Below are 26,472 nucleotides of genomic sequence, written 5' to 3'. Positions count from 1 at the left end.
CGTTTTATTGTCGTCAGTATTTCAGAAGCTCCACCTCATTTCCTGGGAGGTGGTTTCTCAAAGATCAGAGGAACGAGGAGGTGGAGGAGAGGAGGTGATGGAGGAGAGGAGGTGATGGAGGAGGTGGAGGAGAGGAGGAGATGGAGGGATGAAAGACCAGAACCTCTTATGAAGTTTTGACACTTGAATTTGAGAAGTTGCTTCGTTTTAGAGGATCTTCCTCTGATGCACGCACACACACACACAAACTCACACACACGTATTTACAGTTTCCAAAGTGCAGCGGGTGTCGGCGAGTTCCCGTAGAAAAATAGTTGGAGAAAGAAGAGGAGGATGAAGCGGAAGAGGAAGAAGAAGAAGAAGAGGAAGAGGAAGAGGAAGAGGAGGATGGGGGGGGGAAACGCACCCTTAAAGTCACGTCTTTAATTTAAAAAGAAATAAGTTGAAAACAAAAAGTATCAATTTTGGCCAAATGTTTCAATCCAAGTGTCGTGAAGCTCCATGAGACGTTTTCTCTTGTTTTTTCCAGAAGAAAATGATGAAAGATGGATTTACATTTTTACGATCTTTACTTGTCTCTTGCATGGAACCAGAACAAGATGATTTAGAAACTCATTTTACGGAAATTTCAATATCTTCTCGTCACATTGAGTTGTCGTAGGAAACACGTTGCATCATCAAGCAGCATTAGTTTGAACGCTACAGAAAATAAAGACGCGGTTCCACAAACGACCCCAACGTTCAAGAAACCCCGACGCGCGAACTGGCGAGCCGCAGGCTGTAACGCCACGCTGCACCACCAGAGGGTGCCAACCCGCCATCAACACAAACCAGAAGAAAGCCACTGCTGCCCCCCAGAGCACACACATGGTATTGCTCCAAGTTTTACATAGACGTTTCTCTTTGTTTACAGTACTTGTCTTCTTCTTTTTTTTTTTAACAAACTCTTCAAAACAAAAGTGAGTCAGCGTTAATGTCGAGGACGGTTTCTGATGTAAATTGTAATAATTTTCACAACTCGACTGGACCGTCCACGTCATCCAGAAGCAAAATGCGTTTTTAGTATCAGTTTAACTAATCACACTTTATTCACGTGAGACGTTTCATACAGAGAAAACAAAAGAGGAAGAAGTGTGCGCTCACGTTGCCGGAACCAACCGGAACCAAGCGGAACCCCGGCGGCACGGGGGAATGAATAAGCAGCGGACCGAGGGCAACCCGGTGGGTTGGTCTAGAGGCGGACACGGACACACACACACACACGCACACGCACTCACACGCACACGCACACTGCTTGTTGTGAAGACAAACACATTCAAGCCTTCAGCCCAGTAGAAAATAGTTCCGTGTTCGTCACATTCACACTGTATACACTCTGGGGGTGGGGGGGCGGGGCTTCTGGGGGGGGGGGGGGGCTTGAAGCCCCACACCTCCTGCTGGAATATGAAACTACAAATGCAGTTGCGTCGCAGTGCAAAATAAGTACGCTTTGTTGAGACATTCCTCTGAAGGTTTACGACATTCAGGGTTCGAGTCCAGCTCCTCGGCCTGCGGCCATTTTGGTTTCGATGGAGGCGCGGCCCAGAAAAAAAAAAAACACGCTCCCGCTTTACGGCGGCTCTCCGGTGTGTTGGGCTCCGGCTCGCTGGTTCATGACTGAGAGGATCTTCCCGTCCTGCTCAGCCAATCAGGTGGAGCTGCTGCCGACCTTCAGGCTCTTCATCCGGTGGAGCAGAGAGTCCTTCTCCATCTGGGCCTCGGCCAGCGCCATCTTGGCCCGGGAGAGCTCCAGCTTCAAGCACTCGTTCTCTTCCAGCAACACCTGGGGGAGGAACACGGGGAGGAGTGAGTGTGACGGATGACGACGAACCCCAGAGGTCGGGGGACAGTGTCCCGGGTCTCTCACCGTTTCCCTGCTGGACGGCGGCGGGGCGCTGGTGGGCGGGGCTTGGGTCTGCGTGGCTTTCGGGATGCCGCAGACGCCGCCCACCGCCTCAGGCACGGGACTCAGCGCAGAGCCGTCGATCAGGGAGACGGACTTCCTGGGTTTGGCCTCAGCGGCTGCATCGACTGTACAGACGAGGAAGAAGAGGAGGAGGAGGAGTTTGGTAATTGCGTCATCATGAATCATTCAGGTGAATCGGCTGCAGGGAAAAGGGAGCGCTTGGTTTGTTCACCTCCGATGGAGAAGGAGCCGTCGTCCCTGCGGTGGATGACCAGACTGTCCACGTGCAGCGTGATGGGCGAGGCCTCCGGGTCGGAGGGGTTGTCCCGGGGGCCGTCGTCCTGCAAAGAACATGGGTTAGAATCGAAAGGATTCTGCGTCGGCGTTACGCTGAAACCCGGGAAAACGAAGGCGGCGCCTGCTGCTTCACCTTCAGGTCGATGTGCGCGTCTCTGATGCTGATCTCCATCGGCAGCACCTGCGGCGCCGAGTCGTCCTCCAGGAAGTGGGCCAGGTTCTGCAGCGTGGACATCACGAAGCTGGCCCGGTAGCCGTGGAGACGCAGCTGCAGGAAGCCGTTGCGTTCGGCCAGCGGGGAGTGGGCGGCGGCGCAGGGCCCGCTCTCCAGGCGGGCCCGGACCTCCGGGCGGCGGAGGCCGCCGGCGGACGAGGGGCCCGCGTCGGCGGCGCCTGCCGGAGGCAGAGACGGAGCCCGAGGTTAGCTTCAGAGTCGACGGGAAACCGGACCTCAGAAAACAAGCGAACGTCTCTAGAATGAAGCCTCAAAGCGTTGCTGCAGGTCTGAAAGGGTTAATGTGTTAATGTGAGAATCAGGTTCCTGGAAGGAGAAGAGCCACGGCGATAAAAAACACCTGAAAGGTCAACGCATTGACATTTCAGCTTCATTCATTATGGATCTGCGTTCAGGACCACCGTGACTTCAGAGGAGAGGCGGCACGAAGGAACGACAGAAGATCAGGAAGAGGAGCGAGACGCACCAGCGAGAGAGGAACCGTGAACTCAAGACTTTCCAGAGTCTCAAGTGGATTTTCTATGAGTGACGGTTCATTGTTCCCGAGGACTGAGGTGAAGTTTTCATCAGCCCACAGAACACTGAAAAGATCTGACGGAATATCAAGGGTTTTAATACCAGATGATGTAAACTTCAGGAAAATATGACGTGAAACTCGGGCGTGTGACGGATCACATCTTGAAATGAAGTCTGAACTCTGCAGACAGAGTGGGAATGTGACAGTTTGAGCATTTGTCAAGAGTTCTAGAAGACGTCAAGAGTTCTAGAAGGCATCATGAGTTCCACAAGGTATAAAGAGTTCCCGAAGGCATTGAGAGTTCTAGACGGCATAAACAAGGCATTGGGAGTTCTATAAGACATAAAGAGTTCCACAAGGTATAAGGAGTTCTTGAAGGCATTGAGAGTTCTAAAAGACAAAGAGTTCTAGACGGCATAAAGAGTACCACAAGGCATAAGGAGTTCCACAAGGTATAAGGAGTTCTTGAAGGCATTGAGAGTTCTAAAAGACAAAGAGTTCTAGACGGCATAAAGAGTTCCACAAGGCATAAGGAGTTCTTGAAGGCATTGAGAGTTCTAAAAGGCAAAGAGTTCTAGACGGCATAAAGAGTACCACAAGGCATAAGGAGTTCCACAAGGTATAAGGAGTTCTTGAAGGCATTGAGAGTTCTAAAAGACAAAGAGTTCTAGACGGCATAAAGAGTACCACAAGGCATAAAGAGTTCCACAAGGCATAAGGAGTTCTTGAAGGCATTGAGAGTTCCAGAAGGAATCGAGAGTTCCCGAAGGTGTCATGAGTCCTACACTGTATCTGGGTTTTACAAACTGTGACTGCAACAGAATGTCTCGATATCCTGAAACACTCTGAGACAGAAATGTCCAACAAAGTCCAGTTGACCTGATTCATTAGATTCCAGAAGCTTTCTCTCTGGACAGAAGAGAAACGGGACCAACCGGAGACACCGTTGTGAGACAGAAACAAGTATTGTCACAGTTCAGGCAGACGTGACGCCGACGCCAGTCTTTAAATGGAGGACAGAAGAAGAAGAGACACTCAGGAGGCGGGACAACGGCTGCTTCCTGAAGGGAATCTGCATCGTGACAGCGAGAGAAGCGTCACTCCGTCAAAACACTCTGGAGAGAAAACACTTCAAGTCACTTCCTCTCAATCCACAGCGACCAGGGTCGAGAGAGAGCGAGAGAGAGAGAAAGAGAGAGAGAGAGAGAGAGGGAGGGAGGGAGGGGGGTGGGCTGCCAGGAGCTGAACACTGAGTGACTGTGATAAGACAGCAAGGAGAAGGAGAAGATAGCCTGAAGGAGAGACATGAAGGTATGGTGGAGAGATGGAGGGAGGGAGGGAGGGAGGGAGGGAGGGAGGGAGGGAATGACAGAGGATTAGCAAGGAGATGGAGTCAAAGCTGGAGGGACGAGTGGAGAAGGATGGGAGGATGAGGAAGAGCAGGGTTGCGCTTGAGGGATAGAAAGAAGGGTGAGAGGTGGAGAGCAGGTGGAGGGGAGGAGGAGGAAGAGAGGAGGAGCAGGCAGAGGGCAGGAGGAGGAAGAGAGGAGGGGGAAGAGAGGAGGAGCAGATGGAGGGCAGGAGGAGGAAGAAAGGAGGAGCAGGAGGAGAGGAGGATAAATCAGGCTTTTCTCTCATTGCCTGGATCAGTGGACTGAAACTGCAAAGTCTGCTGCAGTGGAGAGATGAGGTGATGAGGTGGGCGGGGAAACGGAGGGGGGGACGGAGGGGGAGAGAGGGAGGAGAGAGAGGGAGGGAGGAGAGAGGGGGAGAGAGATGGAGGAGAGAGAGGGAGGAGAGAGGGAGGGAGGAGAGAGGGAGCGGGAGAGATGGAGGAGAGAGGGAGCGGGAGAGATGGAGGAGAGAGGGGGAGAGATGGAGGAGAGAGGGAGCAGGAGGATAGGGAGAAGATGGAGGGAGGAGGCAGAGGAACTAGAGAGAGAGAGCAGTGCACTGCAGGTTAAAGTTCATGTGATTTAAAGGTTGAAGGAAAAATGTTGCAAGTATTATTTACATACTGTAAAATGGACACACACACAGTGCTTGTGTGTGTGTGTGTGTGTGTGTGGGTGTGTGTGTAGACGTGCTCACACACACACACACACACTGCACAGAGAAGGAAGCAACATGCATGTTAGTGACTCAACGTTTACCTGAGCTGCTCTGAGGGACTGAACACACCGTACCTGTGGGGGGAGGGGGGGGGGGGTGAGTAACGGGAGGCAGGGTGTGTGTGTGTGTGTGTGTGTGTGTGTATGTGAGATATAAACCTTATAACAGTCACATTGACATTTTGTATCAAGCAGCTTCTCCTTATTTCAACACATTCGATTATAAACCAAGAGGTTCTGGGTTCCGTTTTATAAAACATCAACATGAAGGAACATTTTGTTTGATCCAGATCCAGATCCTGACCCTGTTTTGTTCCACCCGATCTGCTCCAGATCCTGACCCTGTTCCACCCGAGCCAGTCCAGATCCTGACCCCGCTCCGCCCCTGTTCTTACCCAGGCTGCGGTTGCTCAGGTACTGCCTCAGGCTGACGTTGCCCAGCTGGGTGGGAGTGACCCGGTCCACCTCCAGAGCCACGGCCGCGCTCTCCCCCACCGCCTCCATGCTCACACACACCGACTGGACCTTCAGCACCAGCACAGACACCTTGGGGGGGGGAGGGGCACACGCACACACACACACACACACACACACACACACACACACACACACACACACACAGTCCAGCGTTAATTATTCCACGCCACGTCCCTCAGTCCAGTCCGGTGGTTCCGGTGTTCTCACCGTGTCTTTGCTGGGCTCGTCGATGCTCTGCGACGCGGCGCTCACGGTGTCGGGCGACGCCCCCCCCTCCTGCTCCGGTGGACCCGTCACGGCCTCGGTGGCGCTCTCGGTGGCGCTCTGCTCGCTGACGGCGTCCCTGAAGCCCGACATGGAGACGTCGTCTGCACGACACACACACACACACACACACACACACACACACACACACACACACACACACACACACACACACACACACACACACACTTCATAAAGAACAGAAACGTCTGGAACCTCGACAGAATCTCAGATTTTTCATGCGACTTGGTTGTGTTGAAGCCTTGTCAGATGTTGCCCCCGGAGGCGGGGTGTGGTACTGCAGTATGAGGTGTGTGTGTGTATGTGTGTGTGTGAGACCTCTCTCCAGCAGACTGTAGGTGTCTCCGTCCTCCATCAGGTAGCTGTCGATGGAGATGTTGTCCAGCGACTGCAGGGACGGACTCTTCTTCATGTTCTTATAGGAAACGGAGAAACTGGACTGGGAGCGATCGCGCATCAGACGACCACTGAAACACACACCCACACCCACACCCACACCCACACACACACACACACACACACACACACACACGGTTAAACGAGGGAACAGATTCCTGTTGGTTCATCCTTTTCTTTCTCACCTATGAGAGAATAAAACTCACTAAAACATATTTTTTTCATTATTACGTCGTCAGATCTCTCTGTGTTGCGTCTCGGGGGGGGGGGGGGGGGGGTCTAAATCAAATCTGAAATTCAAGTCGACGAGTCGTGAAATGCGTCTTCAATCCTTTTGCGCGGAGCAGCTGGAGGTCGTGTCGACCTTTTGAAGTTGCGAGACGCTAAATTCACAACAGACAAAAATCCAAAGCGTCTCCCCAAAAGGGGGGGGGGGGGGGGGGGGGCTTCATATCCATGGTGTAGGAGCCTAAACGCAGTTCATTGAGCTTGGTTAAAAAGGATAGATAATTTATGTTGATCTAAAACAGCAGATGTTTAATTTGGTAGGAATTAGGAGCATTTACAAGTATTTTAGTTCACATTTAGTTAATCATTTAAAATGTTGTGGTTGATTTAAGTGGATGAAAGTTTAATTATTATATTATTTGCAATGTTTGGGAAGGGAGAACTGTTTGGTGTTTTCTGGTGGCTGTGCACCTTTAATTGTTTGTTGATGCTCCTGGGGGGGTGGAGTTTAGGGGGGGTGGGTGGAGTTTAGGGGGGATTACCTGTGACAGGAAGTGAGGTCAGGTGAGGGTGGAACCGCACAGTTTTTTGACCTCTCTCTCTCTCTCTCTCTCTCGCTCTCCCTTTTTCTTTGGTCTCTTGTGTCTTGGATGATTAATCCTGACTGGATTTAACGGACCACTTACAGAACCTGGAACACCTTTGGACATTTTTTCTTTACCAGCCTTTTGTTTGTTTCTTTGACAAATAAACTGTTAAACCTTACGAGAGGACCTGTGGATTTTTTTTACTTGTTGACGATGTGGATGAAGGAGAGGAGAAGAGAGAGAGCGTCAAGCGAAGGCCACGTCTCAGTGGAAACTACACATGGGGAACCACAACAACACACTGAACACTCGTGCACACATGCAGACGCATGCACCACGGCGTCTTCGCACACCGATCACGGGGACACGGGGACATGGGGACACGGGGACGCCGGTCCAGGGCCTTACATGTTGGACAGGGAATAAAGGGAGGCGGATCTGCTGGAGTTTGAGGAGCTGAGCAGGTCAGAGACCACAGACAAACTTCCTTTCCTTGGTGGAGAGAGAACACACACACACACACACACACACGCACACGCACACGCACACGCTTCACACGTGGTAGGAGTTCAGCAGTGACCGAGGATGGAGAGAGAGGAGAGGAGTGAGCGCTCACGCCGACACACTCGGGAGGAAGTGAGACGCTTGTGTTGAGGAATAGATGGAAGTGGAGCGACGGCCTCGTGTCGGTTAGTGACGGAGGTGGAGTGTCAATCATCTTAAAACTAGAATAAGAATCTTAGCGGACAATTTTGTTTTAAGCAAAAATGACTCATTAGTCAAAAACAAGTCATCTTTCATTTAATTCAAGAAATTATATCTCGCCTAGATCTGACTGTTTTGCCTCGTTCACGTACAATTAAAGACATCAGAAACGCGGGATAAAGATTTCGTGTTGGATTCATCACACTTTATATGGTTTTTCTTTCATAGTTGCACTTCGATCACGGCGGACGGTGCTGGCTGCTGTACCTGGAGTTGGACTGGGGCATCTTCCCCGGCTTGTCTCTGTCGCCGTCACACGGCGAGTCGCTCAGCTGGCCCCTGGAGTCGGACCCGGGGCCCGGCTCGTCCCCGTCCTCCGTCCTCTCCTCCGTGGAGGAGGAGGTGGGGACAAGAGGGGCGGGGCCCCGAGGGACCCCGGGCTCCGCGGCGTCGCCGCACAGCAGCTGGTCCACGGCGCTCGGTCCGGAGCCCCCCGCGGCCCCCGGCTCCAGCGTCCCCCGGCTCTCGGAGGGCGAGAGCTCGGAGCCCAGCGGGGAGGCCGAGCCCTCGGGCGGGGCCACGGGCTTCAGGAGGAGCGACACCTCGGCGCTCTTCAGCAGGAGGCCCAGGGAGACGGCGAAGGGGCGGGGGCCGCCGGGCGGGCGCTCCCGCCGGGAGCCCAGCTCCTCCACGTCCTGCTGCAGCGTCTGCTGCAGGGCCTTGATGCTGCGCTGCAGCTGCATCAGGAACACGTACTGCCGGTGGCTCACCTGCACAGAGAGTGGGGGGGGGGGGGGGGGGGTCAGGTCACCCGTACGGGGGGGGAGGGGCACGCTGGTCGATGACGCACCTGGGCACTGAGAGGCTTCTGGACGTGCACCAACACCGTCACGTCTGCATCGTGATCGTCGGCGGTGGCGTCGGACGGCAGACTGTCCAGGGAGAGCGGCTTGTGGAGTCCGTTACTGGGCGGCGGCGGTGGCGACGCCCCGTCGGAGCTGTAGAACTCCTTCAGCAGGCGTTTCCTCTGCAGGCGGCCCACCGCCTCGGCCGACGCGCTCCGGGAGAGCCCCGCCCCGCCGCCGGCGGCGACGGCAGCGGCCCGCAGCTTCTCCTGCAGCCGCGCCAGCCGCGCCGGCTGACACGCCCACACGGCGAGCGGGAAGGAGTCCACGAAGGGCTGCGGCCGCCCCCGGCCGCCCCGCGTGCCCTCGTAGTCCACCCAGAACTGGGAGAAGTGCAGCGCCCAGAAGTCGGTGGCGGCGGGCATCTTGAGGGCGTCGGCGGCCGCGCCGGGCGCCACCAGGCCGCGGTACACGTCGTGCAGCCTGGTGTCCTGCTCGTGGGCGTGGCGCCGGAAGGCCGGGTGGAGGACGGGCGGCGAGGAGGCGTGGCGGGGGAAGGCCGGCGAGGACGAGGCGAAGAAGGGCTCGCCCTCGAAGGCCTGCAGCAGCGCCTCCAGGTGGGAGCGGGTGCAGTTGGCCGGGTGGCGCGTGTTGGTGGCCACCATCTCCGACGTCTGGACGGAGATGGAGCGGGGCAGGTCGGGGGGGCCGGCGGCGGCGGCGTCGCGGTCGGTGGGAATCACCAGCTGAGAGGCGAGAGAGCACACGGAAACCATCTTTTTAATACGCCTCGACTTGCACCCGCCTGGCCAGCAGGGGTCAGTGTTTCCCTCAGCAGCTGCTGACGCTGCAAAAATTCCTCCGAAAAAAAAACAAACCAAGAAAATATACTAAAAGAAGAAAATTAATACCTAAAAGAAGCACAATTATCTGCCAACAGAACAAGAACATTTTACTTGTTTTGGAGTTATTAGTGCGTCTTTGTGGGCCGTTTCCTGCCCTTTGATGTTTTTTATTATGTCTTTGAGGTGTCTTTTATCTCTTTATATTCATATCAATATTCATGTCAATTTATATTCTTTGAAGCTGTTTTCTGACCTTTTAATGTTGTTTTGGATTCATTTTCTGGCCTTTCTGTCTCATTGTGGGGTTTTTTTCTTGGGCTTGTACGTTTATTCTGTGCCTACATATTAATACGTCTTTGTTGTGCTTTTGCTTTATTTTGGGGGATCATTGAATCCATCCTGCTTCTATTTGATCATCCTGTGGTCCTCTTGCTTCTTTTGAGTCATTTTACATCACTTTGTGGTTTTTAATCATTTCAAAAATTCTAATTTTATTATGTCGCTTTGTAGACATGTTTGTCTTGTTTTTTGTGTTGTTTGTTTTTGTGATAATTGTACAAAAGTTGGCTGTTTAGATTTTTGGAAAAACATTTTTTTTAATTCTTGTGGACATATTAATTTATGATCGATGTAGTTGTTTGAGGTTGTTGAATGTGTCTTTGATGATTTTTTTTCTTTATTTGAGAACATAAACATGATTACTTAGTAGATTTTCAAAAATAAGAAAATAATTCTCGCCCCTTATGACCCAGCGTCTTGAAAACAGCATTTTTGGACTCAAAGCAAGTATTATTCTCATGTGTTATTATTTTCAAATCTTAAAATAAGAAGATGAAAGGCCAGTTCAGGTCCTTTGATTGCTGCTCAGTCGTCTTAAAATGAGAAAAATGCTTGTTTTAAGCCAAACGGTGCTTATAACTAGTTTTTAATCCTCAACGCCAAGACCAGTCTAGCTAATAAGAAAATAAAGTAATAATCATCTTAAAACTAGAATAATAATAATAATAAAGCGGACAATAAGCAAAAATGACTTAGTCAAAAACAAGTCATTTTTCATTTAATTCAAGAAATTTTATCTCGCCTAGATTTGACTTTCTTGCCTCGTTCACGTCCAATTAAAAACACATCAGAAACGCGGGATAAACAAACGAGCGCGGTTGACGGTTTTTTAAAAACCACGGGACATGGTCAAAGGTCAAAGGTCAACCCGGGCACCTTCAGCATGAGGCCGTCCACCTTGACGTCCACGTGCTCGTCGGGCTTCTGCGAGTCGTTGAGCTTGTAGATCTCCATGAACTGCTCCAGGCTCTGCCGCAGGTCCAGGCCGAACAGGTTGATCCAGACCAGGCTGCGGGGGTCCAGCACCAGCTGCAGGGCGTTCAGCTGGACGTACAGGTTGGGACACGGGACTGTGTGGGGGGGGGGGGGGATATAACAAGTTAAAATATAATGTGGAAGCACAGGATTCAACCAAGACTTACATTCTGATACAAAACGTACTGTATATTTAAAATGTCGGCGCTCTTATGTCGTTTGATTAAGATAAGATAAGATAAAAGATAAGATAAACGATAAGATAAAAGATAAAAGAGAAGATAAAAGAGAAGATAAAAGAGAAGATAAAAGAGAAGATAAGATAAAAGATAAGATAAAAGATAAGATAAAAGATAAGATAAAAGATAAGAAAAAAGATAAGATAAGATAAGATAAGATAAGATAAGCCTTTATTGATCTCACAGTGGAGAAATTTACTCGTAACATTCTGCTCTTAAGGACTCATGAGGAAAGGAAAGACAAGGAATGTGCAAACAGTTAGGTAAGAATAGAGGGATCTTATATACATTGACTAACAAATAGGACTAAAAAATAAGATAAAAAAACTAACTATAATAAAGTATAATAAGTTCTAAGGGGAGCAAAATATACAGTAGGATGAGATTATACTAAACTGTTGTAATTATTGTATTTTAATAACACTTCACATGAACATCTTTATGATTAAACCTGTGATATCCAGTTAAATCCACGTGTTATGCCGATACGGTTTCAAGTTTAAAGCATATTTAAAGTTGAATTGTTGTAATCGTGTCATTGCTGACATTGCCTTTAATATTTTCACGGAAATGTTTGAAATTTGACATATTTTTGTCAGAAACGACCAAAAAAAAGTGCTTTTCCACTGTATTCACTTTGTTTAGACGACCTGAAACAAAACAAAAAAAAAAGCTTTGATTGAACTATGAATAACCTTCGGCTCATTTCTCAAGTCTTTTTCACTTCAGAGCGTTTGGACGTGTTTAAAACGTGAGTAACGGTCTGGTCCCGGCTCCACGTCCTCCCGACTCGCCTCGTAAACGTTTCCTTAATGGACTGAACGGGTGAGAAATGAATTCACTTTGCATAATTCATTTAAAAATCAATGTTGGCTCAGACTCTCCGGGCAGAGCCGGCGTGACGGGAGGAGAGAGAGAGAGAGACGGAAAGTAGAGATTAATGTGAGGAGGAGGAGGAGGAGGAGGAGGAGGAGGAGGAAGAGGAGGCGTACTGGGGTGGTCTTTGCCGTCGGGGAAGTAGTACTCTGTGAACTCCGCGTGGATGGCCGGCATCTCGGCAGGCAGGTACAGGGACTTCTTGTTGCAGGAGATCATGGCTTTGGGGCTGGAGCGGCGCTGGTCGGCGGTGGAAACCTGGGAAAAAGCAGAACGGAGACGTGGAAGACGTGCGGCGGCGGAGAGATCAAAGCCGCAAGCGGCTTTTTTGCGGCGTCCAACCTGGTAAATGCTGAAGTCGGCCATCCGCAGAACCACCGAGCTGGACATGAGCTGCGTCTTGGGGCTGTGGGCGGGCGGAGGAGGGCTGAAGGAGGTGCTGGAGGTGCTGATCTTACCTGGGGGGGGAGGGAAAACGAGGGCTTTCAGGACACAGGAGGAGGGAGGGGGGGAGGCGGGGGGGGAGGGGACACGGCAGCAGATCGTCCCGAGAGGAGCCGAGGCGTGTATCACCGCACGCCGCCGTGCGCACACACACACACACGCACGCCGTCGGTACCTGGCTCCAGGCACCAGCAGCACTGGGGGGGAGGCGGCGGCATGTGGGGGCTCCCCTCTGGGAGTCCTCCATCTCCATCTGCCTCCCCAAGCCCTAGTCCTCCTGCTCTCTCCTCACTCCCTGCAGGCCAAAACCCACAGGAGGCGCCGTGGTGACGGAGCGGAATATCTCACACACACACACACACGGGAATTGGGGGGGGTAGAGGGTGGGGGGGGTGAGTGTACCGTGCTGCGGGGAGCCGTGCGTCTGCTGGTCCCGCACCGCGCTATTCAGCATCTCCACGTTGGACTTGAACTCGTCGAGGAGGCAGCGCGCCCAGCCCTCCCTGGACTTGGTGGCCTCGCTGTAGTGCATCCAGTGCAAGCAGCCGTCGCCTTGAGGAGCCAGGAGACAAATGACGGTGAGGACAGGAGGGCGCCTGTGGACAGGTGTGTCTACAATTCGCCGCTTGTTTATTCCATTTTTTTTTTTTTTTTGGAGCTGAAAACTGGGCAGTTCTAGTGACAACAGTAATAATCACAACTGTTCAACGGAGCCGCCGCGCGAGAGGAACGAGAATCCAGGAGTCCAGATGAGGACGAGACGAGACGTCCCCCCCCAGAGACTAGACGTCCCCCCCAGTGACGAGACGTCCCCTCCAGAGACGAGACGTCCCCCCCAGAGACCAGACGTCTCCCCCAGAGTTGAGACGTCTCCCGCAGAGACGAAACGTCCCCCCCAGAGACGAGACGTCACCCCCAGTGATGAGACGTCCCCTCCAGAGACGAGACGTCATGTCCCCCCCAGAGATGAGACGTCCCCTCCAGAGACGAGACGTCACGTCCCCCCCAGAGACGAGACGTCTCCCCCAGAGTTGAGACGTCTCCCGCAGAGACGAGACGTCCCCCCCAGAGACGAGACGTCACGTCCCCCCCAGTGGTGAGACGTCCCCTCCAGAGACGAGACGTCATGTCCCCCCCAGAGATGAGACGTCCCCTCCAGAGACGAGACGTCATGTCCCCCCCAGAGACGAGACGTCCCCCCCAGAGATAAGACGTCCCCCCCAGAGACGAGACATCCCCCCAGAGACGAGACGTCCCCACCCCCCCAGAGACGAGACGATAGGGTGACGGACCGTACCTGCTCTGTGGAAGGGGTAGTAATCCAGCGTGATGGAGCTGAAGGAGAGCTGCATGGCCCCGCCGGTTATCCGCTTGTCGATCACTAGAGGACGGGACACGGAGGTCAGGACGGGGGGGGCGAGGACGGCGTGGACTTAAACGACCGAGGTCGACCGACCGACCGACCTTTGTCCCTGGCGTGGATGTCGTCGCAGATGTGCAGGTCCAGGTGTGTGATCTGCAGGTGGTGGGACGTCTCGCACACGTCGTAGGCGTTGAACAGCTTGGCCATGGTGGCGCCCTGGTCGGCCGCCGTGGTCGCCTGCTGGGCGCGCGCCTGCTGGGCCGTAGGGGGCGCCGACGACACCTGGAGAGCAAAGGACATAAGACCGGCCCGGACGTCTCAACGTGATTTTAAGGTCTTTTAACAAAGTCTCAAGGTGGAGAATCCCGACTATTTCAGCGAGCGTCGCTTAAACACGTCGCCAATTTATCGTCCCCGACATGCAGAGTCTACTGTTTTACTGCAATGATGGAAAGATCAAAGTAAATATGAAAGAAAAGATATGATTCACAGAAAAAAAAACTGCTTTCCTGGAAATCTGGGGTCAGGAAAAGTTACTTCATGACCAAATCTAAAAGACAAATTAAGTGTTGGTATTCATCACTAATCGTCTCGTGTTTTCAACTCTTTTGTCAGAAATGTAGTTTTAAAATATCGAGTAGTTTTTGGTGTTAAAATGTCCTTAATCAGCACTTCAGAGAGGAAACGTACGTCTCAAAATGTCAGTGAGTCTCAAAAAAGATGCGTTTGTGTTTCTCAGACTGTTGCTGGGTCTATTTTGTTGTTTTTGTCTGGCGAATGTTTACGACTTTGAAAAAGGGCCCTGCAGTACCGCTGAACCTCCAGCAGGTGGCATTAAAACGCTGGGTAGGGCTAAAAGACGGCCATTAGGGGGGGGAGTAGAGCGGAGAGGTGTGAAAGTGAGTGGGTCAAGAGTGTGTGGACATGGCGTCTGGTCGCTAAGGGGGGGGGGGGGGGGAGGAGGAGGAAGGTACCTGATCCTCGGTGGCCATGCTCTTCCTCTGCTGTGCGGACTTCTCCATGGCCTCGCTCAGGGACTTGGCGTACTGCACCATGGCCTTGAGCTGCGAGTCGGTCAGCACCCACAGCAGGTCGTCCAGGATCAGGATCAGCTTGGACGCCACCACGTTACAGTCCTTAATCTGTCCGGGGGGGGGGGGTATGGTTGTGAGCGCGGAGCGTCAGGAAGTAGAAGCTACGACTCAAACTCTGAAACCCGTCACTGACCCGTCTCTTGAGCGTGACCCTGATCTTGGACTGGTTGGTGATGAGGCGGATGGGGGCGCTCAGCATGTCGTGCTCGGCGCTCTGGATGGCGTCGGCCTCGATCCGGATCATCTGCCAGCTGATCTCCTTGAAGGTCAGGATCTGGGCGGGAACACGGAGAGAGTTAAGAGGCGGGAGTCTCGGGGACGCCGGCCGGGGGGGGGGGGGGGGGGGGGGGGAGTCGGGTTAGTCGGCGCCCTACCTCCCCCCGCTGGGGGTCCTGGATGCGGGTGAAGCGCAGGTCGCTGACGCTCCAGCTGGTGTTGACGCTGTAGACCTGCAGCTGCGACAGCTCGAAGGAGGCGTTGAAGGCCTTGGCGCTGATGCGGATGACGATGGAGTTGATGGACAGAGACATGCCCTCCACCACCTTCTCGGCGAAGCCGTACTCGCTGCAAAGCCACGAAGGACGAGCGGGGGACAGAGCGACGCGTCACCGCCGGTCCCTCGCCTCGACGAGAGACTCGGGGGTTTAAAAAGACATTGGGGATCGACTGGTCGAGGGAATTGTTGAGAAAAGACACTCAAGTAAAATTACTTAAATACAATCTACTCATGCGCTTCCTGTTGAGGAAACTCATTATGTAACAACAATGTGTGAAAATTCAGACAAAGAAAATCGCTCGCGTCGTAATAATCACCAGGATTTGAAGCATTTTGTTGATTTTTACGAGTGAAACGCGGATTAGATCCAACATTAATAGAAGAATTTGACTGAGGAAAATAAGAACTTTATTTTGGTAGATAATGAAGATAATGAGCCGGATTCGGGGGAAACAAACTAAAGTTGTGTTTGACTTCAGTAAAGGTTAAACATACGTTGAAGTAGGATGACTATGACAGGCGATACATGGGTGGTGCATTCAAGTGCATCACGTAACTCTGTGCTCCGGGGGCTGACCATTAGTCCTCAGAGGAAAATCTGTCCTCACGATCAGCAAACGCTTTATGACCGGAGCTAAAACCCTCAGTGTTTCTGTATTTTTGCTCTCTCTCTCTCTCTCTCTCTCCCCCTCCCTCTCTCTCTCTCTCTCCCTCTCCCTCTCCCTCTCTCTCTCTCTCCCTCTCTCTCTCTCTCCCTCACCACAGCAGCTCATGTTCATTTTTTAAACTAGGTTACCGTCTGTGGCTCACATAATTGACAACATCCTTGAATCACGCAATAGTAAGAGTACCCTCACTTATTCCCCCCCCCCCCCACTTAAAGCACTGCTCACAAGTACAAATAATCAATAATAATAATTCAGTAAATGTAATACGAGGCGGTCCATCATTCGCCTGCAGACCGGACAACTCAACCGCGTGTGGAGGAAGTTTAATAACGATCATCAGGCAACAGAATGAGGAAGAATCGACTTTCCACAAAGATCCAGATCTCGTCCCTCTGACTTCCTCTTCTGCGTGTTGAAAACTGCGAAAGTGACCGACTGTATAAAGGCCTTTTAAAAAAAACACCCGGCCGCTCGGTAGATCGTTTCTAAAAAAAAGATCAACTTAAGGACTAAACAATCTGAAGTTTGGAAAGAGGTAGAACCCTTCGACCCTCCCCTCAGACGAAACTCCCACTGCAGACATTTGCCGGGCGCGTGCGAGGAGCTTCAAGAATCTGACCTCTGACCCGACGCCGTGGCGATGGGGGACGGGCCGTTGGGGGGGCGGGGCTCGTCGCAGGTGCTCATCTCCATCACCACTTTGTCCAGCGTCTGAAAACCAGCGGGAGGGGACATCCCACGGACAGAAAGTCAAAACCATTTGGATTCGCGACCCGCAAACTATTACGCCGCGCGACGAATCGGCAGATCGCGACCCGCAGGGGGGAAACGGCCGGAGCTCACCAGAGAGATGGGGTGAGTCTTCAGCTTCGTCCACGGAATCTGCAGGGGGAGACGACGAGGGCGACGTACGGTTAGATAAAGAGCTGGACAGAGATGAATGAATGAATGAATCCACACTAAATCAACTCTATTAACCAGCTGATCCGAGCCCCGTCACGAAGAGCAGCTTCAGCAACACACTGATTGAACCTCGCTGCTCTAAGGAACGTTACAGGAAGTCCTTCCTCCCCACTGCAATAAGACTTTTTAACTCTTCTCCCTCCGTCAGAGCCTCAATCACCAGCTGGACTAAATTACATTGATACTTATATTATATCATATATTTCATATGGCATATTGCATGTACATATACATATATTTATACATGTGCAAGTACACTATTACTATTGGTATTATTATTATTATTATAAGTATACTATTACTATTATTATTCTTATTACTGATATATATATATATATTGTTGTTGTTGTTAATTATATTATTGCTACCACTATTAGTAGTACTATACACGAGTATTATACACTATTATTATGTGTATTATTGTTATTATTATTATTATATAATGCCTACTTCTAATGGCTCTGCCACTGCACCTTACTATTTATTTATCTTGCTTTTATCTCCTGCTTATTTCTAAGTGCCCATGTTCCGTTCTGTGTTTTACTTTATGTCTTATACAGAGATATTTTTTACTTTTATTACTATTCTATTGTATTTTATAATATTCGTATGTACCAGATTGCTGCAACAAAACAATTTCCCTTCGGAGATGAATAAAGTAATTATCTATCTATCTATAAAGAGATTTCCTGCTCGTGTTCTCCTCCTTCCATGTGATTTTTTTTTTTTTTTTTTTAAGTACAAAAATGAAAACTGACAAGAGGCTGATCTAAAAACACTTGATTGGCAAAAAAATGACATTGAAAACCGCCCTCGGTCAGAATTTGACCCCCGACATTAATGCAATCTGTGGAGGTCACATGACGCAACGCCTTTCACAATAAAACAATGAGTCCAATTTATATGAACAATTTATATAAACCGTGAAAAGGCGCGCCGGGGGGAAAAAAATGAACATGTGGGGATGAAAGGAGGAGGACTGGACTTTGCTCGGTGGTCAAAGTCCAGTCGCCATGGAGACGACTGGGCTCGTTCAGGCTTCTCCAGGGCGAGTCGGAGCGTGTGGTTACACACCAGAACCGAGACTGGATGCCGCGGTTCTGGAAGCTGCGAGTGTGCACCGGATGGAAAATGTAGAAGAACTAAACGGGTCAAACTTTAAAAAAAACGCCATCTTAACTCAAATCCATAAAGCTGCAATCGCCATTATCGATTCTAAGGTCAAACACTGGAGGGGGAAGCGTTGGATGTTTATTCAGCCTCACCCGGATGGCGGCCTTGTTGCACTCCACGCGGTTGATGGCGAGCCAGGTGGGCAGGTCCAGCAGGCTCTGGAGGACCTCCTCGTCCAGCTCCAGGTTGGTCAGCTGACCCTCCCCCTTCAGCGTGCTCAGGTTGATCTTGTCTGGGGAGAGGTTCTTGGCAAACCTGCAACACAGCGTTCCAGATTGTTTACAATCGGTTAGACGCTTTGATAGACGAGCTTGTTTTATAACAACAAAGTTTCACTTTGAGAGGAAACGATCAAACGCTCCCTTTGGAAAAAACAACAAAAAAACGCCTGAGAGGTCAGCCAGTACATAAAATCATCTTTTCTGTTTATTTATCGTTTCGTGTCACAATGAACGACGTCCTACTGGACAGAACTGATGAAGTGATGTAGTACACTGGCCGGGCCTGCAGGGGGCACTGCCACAGAAACACTCAGTGTGAAGGTTATATTTTGAGGCTCTGTGTCGTCTCGTCTGGTCCGGACAGACTGAAGCGTCTCACGTTGACGGATTGAAGTCCCACGAGCCCACGAGACGTCCTCAGGGACGTTCGGAACGTCACAACATTAGATTTTAAAATGTTTCTTTCAGTTTGAGGAAAGTCCGTCAGACGGACTGAAGAGTTTGTGTGAAGACCGTCTGTTGTGAGTTTGTCATGAGGGGGTCGATGACGGAGTCGCTCGGTAACCGGAGCGTCTCCGGGGGGAGGCGGGGCTTCTTGTTCCCGCGATGCTTCGATGAGGGAAATCAAACGGAGCCACGTCGGGGTGTAGCGGAGGAGGTGTAGCGTCTCAGCCTTGTGACCAGTGAAATATTCATTCCGGCAGCTGATCAAGTATCAACCAGCGAGCTCCGCCGCCTCCCTCTCGCCTCCGCCAGGCCTCATCAATAAATCAATACTGTGGCCGAATAAAATGTTGCTCATCCGTCCGCCTCACGTCGCGGCTGAACGGGCGCCATCCCGGCAGGCGGAGCGGCGAGAGGCGGAGGGTATCAAGTTCACGCGCCGCTCACGAGACTTCGGCCATTATTTCAACGCTGAGCGGACCAGGACCAGGACTGATCAATAACCGCTACACGGCAAGACCCAAGACGAGAGGCCTCGGTGCAAAGTGGTGGAACCTTTAAGAAAGACCTAAAGGAACCTTCATCAGGTGCTGAACTAGACCTACACTCGGTAGAACACGGACCCTCACCAACGCCATATTTGTTTGTGGAACCGAATTAGCGTCGCCGGCACGGTAGCCGTTGGCTCACATCGGTGCTAGCGAACTAGCTGGGTCACGCAGCGACGTCGCTGCGAAGCCGAGCGGCGAGCGTCTCCACGGCAACGGCTTTTTAACTACGGGACATGCAGGTTTAACGTCCCAGTGCGGTGGTACGGAGAGAAACGTGCTGGAGTACTTGAGACGCTTCTGTTCAGCCGACCTCGCGTGAACTCGTCTTATGACCCACTCCGGCTTCGCTCTGCTCCGCGCCGATGTGGTCGAGGGGGAAACGGCTTCCCGGCGCTCGCCGATGACTCATTAAGCGGCAACGTCTGATGACATCACTGCCGAGAATAAACCCAGAGTGACTACGGTGGTTCTCTTTTAGCTTTCAAGACTTAAGAAAGAATGACGAGAGTAGAGAGAGAGATCCGTTAAAAACGTGGAGAAAAGGAAGAAAGGGAGGAGGGATACTTCCTCTGCCACTCAGGAGTTTGGGTTTTTTGTTTTTTTTCCCAGGAAAGCAGATTTTTCCTTCCAGCACTCGTCTGACAAAACCGCTGGCTCGGCTCAACCACAGAGATGGAAATCGTGACGGCGACGGAGGCCGGGAATCCTCCAGCCGGCCGGAGGGCGTCAGGACGGCGATAACAGAGTCCACTCAGACCAGGATTCCTCCACTGATACCGGAGCAGATGATTGAATTAACCAGAGAAGGACAGAAGAGAGGGGAGTCAATCTGCTGAGTCAGCAGCTTAACTTGTCCTGCAGTTTACACATGTTAAAAGACATCAAAGACAAAACTGATGTCAAAGACCTTCAGTCTTCCGTTACTGGCCCTCTTAGATACGAAGAGAGACCGAAGGGGGAAAAATTAAGAGTTCGGACACACAAATGAAAAGAAAAAAATAATGAAATTCAAACTCCGAAGGTGTTGGACGATTGTGGAAAGTTTTGGACGAGAAAACCAGTTTCTCATACAACATGTTTAATGTTCAGGAGAATGTCACCATGAACCAAAAATCTTCTACCTTCAAGACGTCACTTTCTTAGTCGACTGGTCATATATTGTGACGTATATTAAGACTAGATGCCACTGAACCTTGAGAATGCGACAGATCATGCTAAGCAGGACATTCTGAGCGTTGATTCCTGGAGAAGGATGTTCCGCTATCAGCCTGACGTAGAACTCAAGTACTCTGGACAACAACACACACAGATTTCATGACCCACATCGATTAAAGACGTCTGATTCTGGTTGGCAACAGACAGATATGACATTTGTTTTCTTCACCGTTACTCAACAGCCCAAAATAACTCCACCGACACATTTAATACCAGGTGACGGTCAAAAGACGGTTTCTTTCCCACACTCGGGGCCTGCTGGGAGTCACCGGTATGGAATTTGCACCCCTGGGACTCCACACCCTGAGGTCACACCCAAACCATCCACGAGGAGCGAGAAAGAAGGAGTGAACACAAAAGGCTCCGACAAGGAGCTGAGTGATAGTCCGACACACTGCTGCCAGTGGATTCACAGCGAGCACTACCCTTTGGCTCCACTCCACAACCGCCGTCGTTTTTCACATTAATGGCCTTCACGGGATGGATGGATTAAACCAATTTGCTCCCAACGAATCGCAGATCGCCTCATTTGGTTGTTCACAACAAAGATCACCTGGAACGGATCCTTCACAGCTCAAGAACACCTTGCGCCGATTAAAAAGACGCAGCCAGGTGAAGCTTAAAATATCTGGAAAGTCTTGGTATAAAGTCTGCTGGTTTTTTTAAAAAGAAGGGTTCAACCATTACGCCGACAGCAAAGGAGCGGAAATTCTTCATCGTCTGCAGGACGTGGCTGCAACGTCCGACAATGTGATGCATTTTAAAATGCTGATTTATTTGAGGGGTTCTGAAAAGAGGTTCTATCAGGTGTCGGGGTCTTTTCTGACTTTTTTTTTTTAACAATCCATCTACAAAGGTGCAGGAGTGATTCTTTACTCAGTATTCTGGCTGTACGACTCACTGAACGTCTATAATAATTGTGTTTTACAGGTTGGCATAAGTGACAGTAGGGGCAAGGAGTTTGTTGTCTTTGTCTTTTCATATATAACTCAGAAAAATTGTAATTGTTGTTTCTATATTTCTGTCCAAAAGTTAATAAAACATATTAAACACTAAAATGCAGATTTATATGGTATGTGGGGAAGAGTTCACGCAGTCAAAATGCAGCTCATGCTTCTGTTCCCTTCATGCATTATTTACTCAAGAAATCACGCCGGGAGAAGAATGTTAAACCGCGGCCGAGCCTGAAGGTCGACCTCAAGGAGGTTTGTTTGAACTTTCGGAGAAGCGTGGAGAGTGAGAGAGTGAGTGAGTGAGCGAGCAACCTGGAGCTCCTTCCACCTCCCGTACGTCTGTACCGGAGTGTAACCGGACGCCGCCGCCGCCACCTGGCTACCGGCCAGAGTACCATCGACGCACAAACTGGAGAAAACCCCCCCCCCCCCCAAGGGCCTACCTGTGTTTGACCTGAGTGAGCTGATGTTCCCAGGCACCGCCTCTTTTGACCGAATGACCAATCGCTGCAAAGCAAAGCGGGCCAGTGGAGCGGCGACTGGCGAGAGAGCAAGGCAACATGGCGTCGCCGTGCTCCTGCTCGCGCTGCGCGGCGAACGGCGGCTCGCGCCGCAGCGCTTTCACGTGAAAACACGAAACGTCAACAAGTAAGACCGACGTCCCCCGGAGCGCGCTGGAATTTCCAAACCAACGAATCTACAAACGTTCCGACAGTCTCTGAGATGTCACAATAAACAAAAAATTGCTCGCGACAACCACGCCACATCTGTGCCAATAAAAAAAAAACAAGCGGTGGCACAACATGCCAATTACATCGTTTGCCGTTGCCGTGGAAACAGACGTCGCGTTCAAAACCCTGTCGTGGAAACGGGGCTTTCGGTAGATTCCCGGTTTCCTTCCGAGATCCAACTTGGAAAGTCCCATTTCAGATGGGAACTCCCACTTAGCCAAGTGAGAATAACATGATAACATTTGGAACTTCCCACCAGGATGACCTCCATCGACGATCCCGACTCCCTCGAGGGATCGATGAGGCCATCAATCATTAACCTGCAGGGTTACTGGATACACTTCCTTGTTGGGACACTTCCTTGTTGGGACACTTCCTTGTTGGGACACTTCCTTGTTGGGACACTCCCCCACTGGGAGACGGGAGTTCACATTCCTGCTGCTCCATGTTCCAGTGACTCCTCCTCTCCCTCCGCTCAGGATTTGTCCGTGACGTCGACCCCGAACATGGGGGGGGGGGAGGAGGGGGGGGGGACCTGTTGACACCAACAACACCGCCTGTGGCTGTGTGGTCACACCGACAGGGTGGAGGGACACGTCCTGACTCAGCCGGCACAGATCATCATCATCACCATCCTTCAGCATATTGTTGGTTTGCTGCGTCTGAGCTCCGGCGCTCTCCGATTGGCCGGTCGGATCAGATGGCGAGTCTGGAGACTGATGACGAGGGCGGCGGATCTCCCTGGGCACTTTCTGTCAGTGCTGATGCTAACGCTGCCGAGGGCAACACACACACACACACACACACACACACACACACACACACACACACACACACACACACACACACACACACACACACACACACACACACACACACACACACACACACACACACACACACACACACACACACACACACACACACAGCTGGGAGGACAGTGAAGGACAAGACACACACACACACACACAGATGCGGTGGAATCCCAGTGTCTCTGGGTAAAGGATGTCAAATGTGACCGACGTCACCCACAGCTGATGTGCAGGTCGATATCCACTCCAGTGGAACGTGTTCTGGCGACACGGCTCCTCGTTTTGCTTTTTCCAAGGTGAGAAGCATCACAGCAGGGGGTGATAGCAGGGGGGTGAACGCAACGCTCAATCGCAGATAATGGCGCCCAGAACCAGTTTGTTCACCTGCAGGTCGGCGGCGTGAAGCGGAGCGCCGCCATCGGGTGCAGTGAGACGGACAGAACGAGCCGGTTCAGGAGGAAATCCTCTCGGGGGGGGGGGGGGGGGGTTCTAAAAAAGGTGGCCGGCGGGGCCAAAACCGGGCCGGTCCAGCTGGACCGACCCACTGCTGGAGCTCAGAGGACACAGACGGACGCAACACCTCCAGACCATAGTGAAGATAAAGATGGAGAATAACAACAAACATCTGGAATATCCAGTAAACGGCAAAAACAAGTGGAACATTTCGGTAGAAAACGACCAAGAGAGGCTGAAAATGGCCCGAGGTCAGTTCCTGCGTTTAGACAGGCTGGAGGGCCAGTGTTAAAACCTGGATTATAATCTGTGGAGATTATGGAGCGTGAGGGGCCACAGTGGGTAAACACACCTGGATCCACCCTGGATTATAATCTATACGAGTGAGTCCAGGCTTGTGTGGTTCCTGGTGGGAGGTGTGGCGAGGGGCCACAGATTACAGCTGTAATCTGAGGAGACGTGAAGGAGCAAAAGGGGCAGATTAACCCTGTAAACAAACCTGCTCCTGGATCTTCACCATCCCTCCTCCAGATAAACGTGTAATCCGAGTATTGCCACCGGGCCACCGTGCCTCCGGGGGGGGGGGGGGGGGGGAGGTTGAGATTGTTGTCGTTAATAATCCGACTTCCCCACGCGGACTGGTTCGACCTGCCGGAGCCTGAACCGGGATTAGCTCTGCGGCTAGCCGCGATGCTAACGCGTTAGCCGGGCAGCCACGTCCCCCGTGCGGGGAGGTTCCCCCGGGCCTGACGGCCTGACAGCCGGGGCAGGCAGGCAGGCCCGCCGCTCGACCCCCCCCCCCCCCCCCTTCCTCCCCCCCCGGTCCCACCGGGTCACGGCACCGACACTGACCTGGAGAGGTGCTTGAGGATCTGCTTCTTGATGAGCCCCGCCATGGCCGCGGCGGCTCCCGGGGCACGGAGCCGAGCTGCTTCCCCAGAGAGCGGAGGTGCCGGACGGCTCACAGCGGCCCCGGCTCCGTCCTCATGTCAGCGGAGCTCCGCTTCAGTCCGGCTGACAGATGGAAGGGACGTACGCGGGCGGCCAGACAGCCCCACGCACCGCCGGGCTCCGACGAGTGACGGCGGCGGGTCCGAGGAGGCGGAGCGGCGCACCGTTAGGACATCCTGGGTGAAACGACCGGGGAAGAAGAAGAAGAAAGCGCTCCAGAAGCGGGGCCCCGGGGAGTCGGTCGTCTCGGACGGAGTTCACCTGGACACGGAGGAGCGGGGAGGAGGGAGGAGCGGGGGAGGCGGGGAGGAGCGACGTCTGGAGGCGGGCCGGGCAACGGGAGTCTGCAGACCCGGAAGACGGCAGCTAGAGGACCCGCGAGCCGCTGACGAGGCACGGAGCTCTTTATAGTAAACAGCGACACCTACTGGCGAGCCGCTGCAAGTGCAGCCGCAGCCGCAGGACCCCTACGTATGAATGCAGATTTTTTTTTTTTTTTTTTTTTTAAAGGAAACTTTTCCTTCTCATAGCCCATCAGACGGCATGTTTTCTAAGGATAACATCGGTGCAATTAAAGTATAAACAGAAGAATTCATGTGGAGTTTGCATGTGGATCCAAATCAATAAAGTCCAGGCTGCAGCACTAAGTCGGTATTACCCACATGGAAAGAACCTATATAAACATATGTTTCAATATAGGTTTTGATATAGGTTTTTAATATACGTGACATATATAAAATTGGCCGTTTTCCTATATTATATGTGCATATACATGTACTATGTGCACATACATGTACATATGTGTACACATATACGTGCATACAGGTACTTATATAGGTACATATATGCACGTATATATGTGTGCATATATGCACCGATATGTTCTTCTTGCATAATCGTTTTTTAGTTAGTTCTCAGTTATTGCCTTGATAATGTATGACAGTTGCCAAAGTGAGATATGGGCTATATATGTATATATATATGTGTGTGTGTGTGTGTGTGTGTGTGTGTGTGTGTGTGTGTGTGTGTGTGTGTGTGTGTGTGTGTAGAAATAAAGAAGCAGTACAGGAGACCTATATGGCCTGTATATTCACATATATGCACCTAAATGTTGCCTATATGTGGCATATATACGCATGTGTGCAGCATATATATTGTCATATATGTGCATATAAACTACTGATATGTTTCATATATGCGCATATATCCTCATATAGGTTCTTTCCATGTGGGTAAAGATTAAAGGTTATATCAGGAAATACTGAATTGTGATTGAATTATTGTTCATACATTCACAGTAAAATAAAAAAGTGACATGTCATGAAATGATGTCAGCACTTTCAGTTGCTATCAAACGCTCTCTCTCGGTGACATCTGGTGTTTAAACCAGGACTATACATAAGGTACAAATCCAGTATCCAAGTATCATATACAGCCACAGAACATCCTGATATCTATTTAATATCACAATATGTTTGGATATGTTATATTTTACATTTTACTAATATTGATTATATTTACTGTCAAATATTATTATACTTCTCAATGATATTATTGGTATTCTATTATATTCGAAAGAATATAATAGAATACTTTTTTTCTTATATATATATGTATATATGCAAATTACAACGTCACAGTAGAAATACAGAAACAAATATTGCTCAATTAGCATCCATACAATTAAATATCAAGGTGCCTTAAGAACAAATACTATTCCTTAAAGTATTTTTGAAAAATATTAGGAAGAATACTTTTATTATTAATGTCATTATTATTATTATTATTGTTGTTGCTGCTTTTGTTGATGGTTGTAAGTATTTTATAATAATTTGGTGCTATTTAACACATTTCTTGAATTAATATCAATGGATATACTGTGTAAGATTTTGCACGATTAGAATTCATTGGAAAAAAAGGGGTTAAAAAAAGTTTGTATAAGAAAACAAACTACGTCATCATATCAGCTGATTCTCGCGTCACGTGACCTTTTACACCCGGAAGTCTCAGTGGAGAGAGAGAGAGAGAGAGAGAGAGA

The 26,472-nt window shown here is 50.8% G+C and overlaps 1 protein-coding gene across 2 annotated transcripts; it reads right to left on the bottom strand.

The window, feature by feature from the left end:
* bltp3b (bridge-like lipid transfer protein family member 3B) lies at positions 1–24,680 on the bottom strand. 2 transcript variants are annotated; one of them, XM_080517899.1, is made up of 24 exons: positions 24,336–24,680; positions 18,196–18,358; positions 16,811–16,849; positions 16,587–16,678; positions 15,178–15,367; positions 14,937–15,077; positions 14,684–14,851; positions 13,811–13,991; positions 13,644–13,727; positions 12,749–12,898; positions 12,522–12,641; positions 12,245–12,360; positions 12,019–12,160; positions 10,689–10,882; positions 8,634–9,374; positions 8,051–8,553; positions 6,186–6,334; positions 5,790–5,950; positions 5,501–5,651; positions 5,148–5,180; positions 2,376–2,635; positions 2,178–2,286; positions 1,907–2,070; positions 1–1,822 (listed from the first exon to the last, which is right to left on the bottom strand). In XM_080517899.1, the coding sequence occupies exons 1-24, from the start codon at positions 24,377–24,379 to the stop codon at positions 1,688–1,690; spliced, it is 4,230 nt and encodes a 1,409-aa protein (XP_080374025.1). In that variant the 5' UTR covers positions 24,380–24,680; the 3' UTR covers positions 1–1,687. The 2 variants fall into 2 exon arrangements, with proteins under 2 accessions (XP_080374025.1, XP_080374026.1); XM_080517900.1 differs by lacking the exon at positions 12,522–12,641.
* Positions 24,681–26,472: the final 1,792 nt, after the last annotated feature.

Source organism: Blennius ocellaris (assembly GCF_963422515.1).
Source record: "Blennius ocellaris genome assembly, chromosome: 22".
In the NCBI taxonomy this organism is placed as follows: Eukaryota; Metazoa; Chordata; class Actinopteri; order Blenniiformes; family Blenniidae; genus Blennius; species Blennius ocellaris.
Note: the sequence above shows the minus strand (reverse complement) of the source record. Positions and strands in the feature narration are given on the sequence as shown.